Source organism: Aplysia californica, unplaced genomic scaffold (genome assembly GCF_000002075.1).
Source record: "Aplysia californica isolate F4 #8 unplaced genomic scaffold, AplCal3.0 scaffold00336, whole genome shotgun sequence".
NCBI classification, from domain to species: Eukaryota; Metazoa; Mollusca; class Gastropoda; order Aplysiida; family Aplysiidae; genus Aplysia; species Aplysia californica.
In genome coordinates, this window is record NW_004797606.1 from 207,095 (window position 1) to 216,081 (window position 8,987).

The window sequence follows — 8,987 nt, forward strand, 5'->3', positions numbered from 1 at the left end:
TGAACCGACATTTTATCTTGAAAAAGCATATTACCAAGATCTTCGTTTCCAAAATAGAATTCTTAACATATTCCCCTTCCCAATTCTTTTTACCTGTCTTAAAAAGAAATATCCTTTCTTTATTATAAACTCTTTCTTGTCTTTTTTTTTTCGTAAAGTGCGTGTGAGAGAGAGAAAGGGGTGGGGGGGGGTGAAGGCGGCGTCTGTAGTTTAACGGTTAAGCACTTTGCTATCATAAACATAAGACGTCAGTTCGATTCCCTAATAGAGATACATTTTATTTTTTATCAAGCATCTCGATTTTTCTGCTGAGATGTTGTATCTCTGTCAGCCCTGGTTGGCCCTGTCCGAACCCCACCTCCAAAATGATAATATGAATTGTGCCTACGAAGTCGAAATAAAACCGACCTTTAAATAAGAGTGCTAGAGATTTTGAGGGGAGGGGGTGGCGGAATCAAACTTTCCAACTCAGTCTGTTTTTTACCTGTCTGACCACCTGGCCCACCATTCCCGTCCAGGAACCGTTCGAGTTGGGAATCTCAGCACCCCAACCGCCATCTGGTGGCTCAGTGAAGGCAATGCTGGAAGAATAAGGGATAACAAGAAAAAATAGGAAAGACAAAAACTTAAAACAGCAGCTGGGGCATTCGTGGTCGAGACGTCACGGTGTTCGCCCCTCATTCAATAGGTCCTGGGTTCGAATCCGGAAAATAACCCGAAATTTTCTTCTCCAAAATGTTCTCAATTTACCTCCTTTCGTGCTCTCTATCAATGTTCTGTCGTCTCTTTTAGTCTCCACTTTCTGCCCCCACCCCCTCACCTCCTTTGGCCCCTCCTCTGGGATCCTGACCCCTTTCTGCAGCCTTTCTACTGCTACTCCTTAGCACCTTCTTACTGATGTCTTTCAGCAACATCCCTGATCTTATTGTAAGTAAGATCTAACACTAAGCCTTCTGGGATAAGGTCAAAAACTCTCGAGGGTCCGGTGGTGGTCCAAAATCGATAAGAGTGGGCATCGGCCGCCATCCGGGCAAAAATCAAAATTTCCTACCAACTGAAAAAGGTTTTGTGTGTCCCGCGAACTTATATGACCTTACGGTGTTGCGAGCGCCGTAAAACACTTACCACAACAACCCCACCCCCCAAGAAAAAAAAAGAAAAAAAAATTAATTAAAAAACTCATTAAAAACTGCAGCATTGAAGTCAGCAACAGTAACATTAGCAAAGACAAGCAGCCCAGAAAAAAACCCAGCAAAACTGTTTCATAAACATCTGAAAATGACCCCTAGAAAAAGACCAACCATCAAATTCAGTATCAGTTATGTATATCTTTTTTTACTGTCACAATTAAAGTAAAATACAAACCAAGGAGTATAAAGAGAAAAGAATTAAGAAATTTAGCTAATTTCGCTACGGGTATAGTAGCTATTAACTTTATTTGGTTGAACAGCGAATAGAGAAAAATACTGTAGAGCGTGGTTATGCGCTATATAAAGTCTATTATTATAATCATTATTATTATCATAATGATTACTATTATTGTGATTATTATTATTAGTATTAGTATTAGTATTTATATTTCAATTTTTATTATTACTATTACTATTATTATAATTGTAATAATGATAATAATAATAATAATAATAATTATTATTATTATTATTATATTATTATTATCATTACTATTATTATTATTATTATTATTATTATTATTATTATTATTATTATTATTATTATTGTTATTATTATTGTTATCATTATTATTTCTCTGTAACAAAGCACACATACCTGAAATTGAGCGTTCTGCTGAGCTCGTTGGCCAGATCAATACAAAATCCGTAGTACTCGAACGTACCATTGACCTCCCTCCGGTACACGTACGGCGCCCACTGTAAGGAAAGAAAGTGAATGTAAACGTTTAATGTGGCGTCGGTGGCCAAGTGGTTAGGCTACCGGACTCGTAATCGTGAGGTTCGGGGTTCGAGCCGCGGGCCCGACGTTTTGTCCTTTGGGAAAAGCACTTTTCACGAATGTTCCTCACTTCACCCAAGTGGGAATGAGTACCCGGCCACAGACAGCGAAAGATCTTGTCAGTATGTTAGTGTTTTAGTGCCTGTAAATGGTCGCTTATACTGTATGCTTCCCATGAAGTTGAGGTTGTTTCAGAATTCTCTCAGGTCTGCTGCGGTAATGCTAATAGTATAGATTGTGAAGCACATAGAGCTTGCTGTTGAGCGGGGATTTGCGCTATACAAATGCTATAATATTATAATCATTGTCTCGTCATTGCACATGACATCAATTTTACACAGGAAGACAACATCCCGCTGGGAGTAATACAGAAGGGAATCAGTTGATCACCTTAGCATGGTGATAGTTCTTGGGCTGGACAAGCCTGTGATTTCAACCAGTCTACATTATCTCAACTTTAGGTAAAATAAACCAAGCATGACATAGATACTTTCCAGTGCAGTTGAACCGACATTTTATCTTGAAAAAGCATATTATTATTATTATTATTAGAAACCTTAGCTCTTATCACACCGTGCGCCAGTTCAGCTGGATCACGGAATCACTCGATTGTTAACAGTCATAGCAGGAATCTACAAAACCTCAGCAAATTCATCTCGTATGTATATAATTAGATTGTATGTTTATTCTTTGGATCATTCATGTGTACTAAGTTTTGTGTGTATTTTATGTGAATAGATTAAATAGGAGAGGAGTTATAAGGACGTTTTGATGCTGAAAACTTAGATGGCAAAACTGACTATGTAAAAAGGAGGAATGTATGACTCTTTTCGTCTATGTAGATGGTCAATTTAACTTAAGATGGTCTCAAGGTTGTCTTCATGCAGCTACTGTCGTGATTAATTCTTCCTATGTTTGAAGTGCAGATTCTGTCTCAGTGCTTGAATGTCAGTGACGTGGATCGAAGCTCTGTATTTCCGCGTTTTTCCTTTCGTCGTTGGCGCTTCTCAGCCTGGTTGTTTCTAAAGCTGCTCTCTAGCATTATAGTTCTTTCCTTTATCATTTTCCTCCTTGTTATCCTGTCCTCAGCTATTTCTTCCCAGATGCTAACAGTTACTCCAAGCTTAGATAAGTTTTTGCAGGTGTCTTTGTACCTCAATTTTGGTCTTCCTCTTGATCTCTTTCCCTGGGCAAGTTCTCCATAGAGAAGTTGCTTCGGAATCCCGTTTTCGTCCATTCTCTTGACATGGCCCAGCCATCTCAATCTTCATAAATACAGGATAGTTGTCAAGCTCTGCTCTGGAGGTTTGCCTGTACCAACACTTCAACATTTGTAACCTTGTCACTCCACGAAATGCCTAAGATCTTGCTGCAGCATCTGAGATGGAAAATGTCGAGGCCCTTTTCTTGCCCCCCTGCTGAACAAGGTCCATGTTTTAGATCCATAAAGGAATGTGCTGAGGACGCAGGTTTCGTAAATCTTGATCTTTGTTTTGCTGGTTAATCTTTGTTTTCCCAATCTTGTTTTGTCAGCCTTACAAAAGTTGTTGCTTTCCATAATATCCTGATATTGATCTCATAATCAAGTTATGTAGTAGAGCTGATGGTAGACCCCAGGTAACAGAACTTGTCCACTGTGTCAAGTTCCTTGTCGTTCAGCCATATATGGCTCTGCTCTGCATCTTCTTGAGTAAGGATGACTGTTTTCTTAATACTGATGACCAAGCTGAAGACCTTGCATGCTCTTGATAGGAGGTCCATCATCGTTTGTAGGGTTGATTCATTGGGAACAACAAGAGCAGCATCATTGGCGAAGAGAAGGTCTCTTAGTCTTGTTTTGTTGATCTTGGTCTTGGCATGGAGTCAAGCAAGAATGAAGAGCTTCCCATCAGTTCTCCAGCGGAGGAAGACATCCCCTGGTGACTCTTTGAATGCGTCTTGAAATCTTGACAAAGCTAAATGCCTGGGCCTGACTGTATGGAGAACGTGCCTTTCCCAATTTGCACGAATCCCCTCTCGGCTTTGCTGATTCAGTCCAAAGGAGCGACGGGGTTAATGCATTTGGAATCAGTAGAGTTGCAGGGGCTGCTAGAAGATAGTTTGGATCATTCCTCCCTGTCGACTTACTAAGCCCCCCCCCCCCCACCTTCCAGATTTGTTTAGGGTTTACTCCCTTAGCTTTTCATACTCCCGTATGCACCTACAAGGCAGTAGGAACAGCTGCTGGTAGTACCATCTACTGTCACTACGGAAGCAGCAAATAGCCTTCCTTATACTTAGAGTGAAGAAAAATACCACAGTGCACCTGTCAGTCATAAAGAGATGATGGAACATATTATCAGACAGCACTCAGAAAAACTGGGTTTTGTACACATCACACAAAACGAATACGCATTCCCTCCCCAAGCAAACAAACAAACAAACAAACAAACAAACAAACAAACAAGCAAAAAACAACAACAAGCTAGCAAAGCCAAAACAAAATAAAACAAAAAACACAAGGCTGGGGAACCCTACGGCAGCATGTGAAATACGTGCAGGTCCCAGTTGTGTCAGTTGAACTCTCCAAAAAAGGAACAAAAGATACATTAGATGACTTCTATTAAAAACGTAGGTGGTGTATTTATGCTCCCATTGACATAGTTTAAATCACAATTTAAAAGGCTGGCTTTTGGCCTTGCTTGTCATGACCAACCCGGACTGACAGGGATACAACATCCCAGCAGAAAGAACGAGATGCACTATAAACATTTTCCCCCATTCGGGAATCGAACTCGGGTCTCCTGTGAGCGACAACCAAGCACCGGACAGCTACACCACAGAAGCCAGTCAGATGACTTGATTAAGAAAATAAAACATTGGTAGAGAGTTAACATCTCAGTTATCAACTCTAGCAGCAGTTTATTTGAGTTCTACACCGCGCTTGGAAATAAGCACATGTGTGTATGTGTGTGTGTGTGTGTGTTTGGAAAGGGGGCGCTGTAACAACATCTATAGATGTTCCACCATAATATACTACAGTCTGCTGTTTTTTCAAAGTACAAAGTGTTTATTGTGGTTTTTTGGGGGTGTTTTTTGTGGGGGGGTTTTGTGTTTTATTTTTTGTTTTTAAAGACAACCCCGCCCAGATAAACGATCCAGTTACCAACCGACGATAGAATCTGATCGATCGCCTCCTAGGGATCAATAAGAATAACTGAGTTTATTTTCCTCACAGGGAATGGAAACACCTCATGGGACCAATTGCGCCCCTTGGCAGGTCAACTACTTGCGGCCATGTTTGTTACGCCTCATGAGAATCGCATTGGCATTAACACGTTGAGGTGTGATCTGAAACACATTGTCACTTCCCTGTTTGGCGTGTAAAAAATCGAGAATGATAGCAAGTGCTGTTCTGGCACATCGGTAAGACATCGTGGAAAAAACAGGCGCTCGTCAAAATAATGAAATCGAAAAATTCAACACTAATTTTCAACCCTCTGAGTAATTTTTCTCGATTTCTATTTACAATTGGCTCGTCGTCTATCACATCCAAATAAATGTCATACATAGGCCTATTTCTGAGTTGATTTCACTGACAACATTTGTTTAAAAAGCACAACGAAAAAAATTAATAAATCTGCAGCCTCCAAGGACACTCAAACTTTGAAAGTCACCAAACTTTTGAGGCCGTTTTCTCGCTAATCTTACCTCCGACACTAGGCAACTCCCACTTCCTTCAATCACAACTATCCCGATTTTTATTCAAGATTGATGGGTATTTTTTCATCAAAAGTAAGGCGAATGAAGAAGCCTGAAGGTGATAGAGCAATAACTCTACAATCCCCCAAAAAATTGACTTTTGCCAGATTCAATTGAGTCGTGACACATACTAAAATTATAATAATATCCTTTTCTGGGTATTGTGTGATTACTGACCCCTACCAGACACAAAAATAGTTTATTAAATCATTAACGAGCGGTCCTGTGCTTTGTGGTTTCAGGGTTTTATTTTTTGCCGGACTGAACTCTCTGAAAATGGTTAAATGATATGGGTTTAACGCCTCTATCAAAGCTATTAGATTATTTAAGAGGCGGGGCCTCCTAGTTTAACGTCCGTCTCCGAAAGGACCGAGCCAAATTGTACATTCGTGTAAAGTGACTTTCCCAAGGACACAACGTCGGACGGGGCTGAGGCTTGAACCCCCAAACCCGCAATCTCACGATTACCGATTACGAGTCCGGTAGCGTAACCACTAGGCTACCAGCGCCACTTTTGAACTCTTTATTTACAGATCGATTGGTAAAGAAAATAAAAGAAGCATGGAGAAAAGATAACATCTTTACGTCAGATAGATTGTGGCTTACGATGGACACCCAACAGACAAAGAGCTGCGCCCTCTTGTGCACGGACAGCTACTTGTGTGGCACCATTGTGAAACAGGAGCTCCTCAAAATTATAATGAAAGTGAAAAAAGTGGCATTTTTCCGATTAATTGGCAATTTCTATCTTTTTTCTTTTTGCTCAACACCTTTCATGTCATTTAAAAAGCACATTTCCGAGTGAACTTTACTGAAAACCGTTGATCAAATGCACCCCCCCCCCAAAAAAAAGAAGTAAATTTCCCGTTTCCATGGGCACTCAAGCTTTCGATGTTATCAAACTTTGGTGGCTATTTTCTCTCTAAAATAACCTCTGGCACTGAGCAATCACCTCCATCTTCAATCGCAGATACCTCGACTTCTGTTCAAGATGAATGGGTATCTTTGTCATGTAATGCAAGATACATGAACAGGCTTTAGGATTGTACCAGTAATTCTGTATGTCCAAAATTAGACGAGCGCCTGAATTCACCAAGTCGTGACAGATTCGCACGCTTAGACCATTAACCGTACCTCACAGCAACCGTAAAGACAACTACAGTAATAGCGCCAGTAACAATAGCAAAACAACACCAAACAGAATGAACAATGTTGAAACAAATATATCCCTTACAAAACTAACCTTGTCCTAACTTTGTGTCAACTATTGCTAACACATCATTGCACACAGTTATACTAATCTAATGGTATAATTTTTATTAGATTGGGTAAGGGGCCCAGGGGCGAAGGCTGACTTGTTTGACAGGGTAATCAAAGTGAGATGGGACCAGATAGGGCCTGGAGATATCACACTCACACAAGTCACAAACATCTTACTGGAGGCGGCAACTCTGAGTTGTGAATGAAAACAAATCCTGAATTCATGTTGCATGCATATTCAACAGCTAAAATAATTAGGAAAGTATTTCATTAAATATTTGTTCTAACTTACCTTGAATTTAACTTTAGATTTGAATACACGAACACCAAGGAAAGAAGCAGAGATGTCAGTACTAAAATGGCAGGTTATACCAGACAGTCTAAACAGTTTGGTAGAACATGCCAATTATTGATGTTTCATTTCAAATTTGGCTGTTTTTTGTCTAGCTTTTCGCGGCCAGGAGCCGGTGTCATAATCGAGATCACGATCTGATTATAGGACGTTAAAAAGTCGAGGAAAAAAAAACCAAGCACTTGCAGCAGTCAAGATATTATTAGGAGTTAGTTCCCCTCACATCTGTGAGGTAGACTCAACCAGTGTAATAGTTAGCTTACTTAATCAGCGTGTGTGGCTGTTTATAACTGTGGCTCGAAAGGGGTGAATAGGGTATTTGTGGCAATGAAACAGTTTTGACTGCTATGCACATGTTCCCTTCAACTCTATTGGTAGACTCTTCCAGCCTCACTTTAAGCTTACTTAATCAAAGGTTGTGACTGCTTATGGAGTGGCCCGATAGGGGCGAACAGGCTATTTCTGTGGCAATGAAACGGTGTTGAAGGTTAGGCATAGTCGATTGTTCATTGGTGATTATGAACGTTTTTTTACATTTAATTTATGAGGTTTACGTCTATGGGGGAATTTGATTGCGACAATGTTTCAAAATTAGGAAGGGAAGCAGTGATTATTTGATTTTATAGACGCTTCGCCACTGAAGGGGCCTAAAAACGCTGTCACCGGAGACAGAAAAAGCAAGGTAACCGGGTTCTTAAAGCTAGGCACTCAAAGGGCAACTTTTAAAAATGTCCAACAGTTTGTTGTTCAAGTCTGGGTAAACAATGAAATAAAGAAGCACCGCGCATACATGCAGCTTCGGTTTCTGCTACTGAAAAGTTTTTATTATGTCACAGCGTGATGACACTGTTGCTCAAAACTTCAGTGTTACACACTAAACCGAGATGAGGAGCGCACAGAAGACAAAAACTTGCCGAGCTAAATAATAATATGTTGTCCTGTGCGCGCCCCGCCTGAGTCCTTTTCAAGGAGCGCAATAATTCAGTTCCTACCCGTTGGCCCCCAGTGTTATTCTATGTTAAAATAGAGGGCCAGAAAGTGATACTGACCCCGAGAGATAATAGAATTATTTGTGTGAGCATGTCCATAGTGGTGTGCGTTATTTTGAGTTCAAGTGAGAAGCAGAGACCTTAATGTGAGCTTTTAAAACGCTAATTTGATACTGTGATTTGATAGCGTTTTCAAACAATAATTGAAACAGCACCAGTCGCAACTCTGTATGTATAAGTGAATCAAATAGAATGACCATGAATAGTACAGCTTATGTTGATCACATGTAAAAAGCAATTATTGCATCAATCAAAAAGCAGCACGCTCGCTTGCGTGCCTGAAAAAAAAATGTTCCGTGTAAGTCGTGTGCATAGAATGTGTAGTCTATTTCTCCATACGATATTCCACGTCAAATTATCCACCTGCACCCAAACCCACGCAAAGTATGAAAAAGTAGCTCAGGGTTGTTTCTATGCCCAAAATCAAACCGGGTTCTTAGGCGGATTGTGTTTTTTAAAGAAAATTACATTATAGAGAAAGGGATTAGTTACACGGCAGAAGCAGGTTCCTCTAACAAATCCGATTGTCAGGTGGAGATTTTGAAAACGGAGACAACTGCATTTATTTGTGTATGTACGAGTTGGCGTGTGTGTGTGTGTGTGTGTGTGTTGTG

At 40.3% G+C, this 8,987-nt stretch overlaps 1 protein-coding gene across 1 annotated transcript in view; it reads right to left on the minus strand.

Annotated features, from left to right (window-relative positions):
• The window catches only part of LOC101861597 (glutamate receptor), a 30,560-nt gene that overhangs the window by 7,528 nt on the left and 14,045 nt on the right, over positions 1-8,987 (minus strand). The window contains exons 5-6 of the mRNA XM_013085031.2: positions 1,789-1,889; positions 485-581 (exon numbers count right to left, since the gene is read on the minus strand). Of these exons, the coding sequence (XP_012940485.2) occupies positions 485-581; positions 1,789-1,889 (198 nt within the window). The remainder of the gene's footprint in view (positions 1-484; positions 582-1,788; positions 1,890-8,987) is intronic.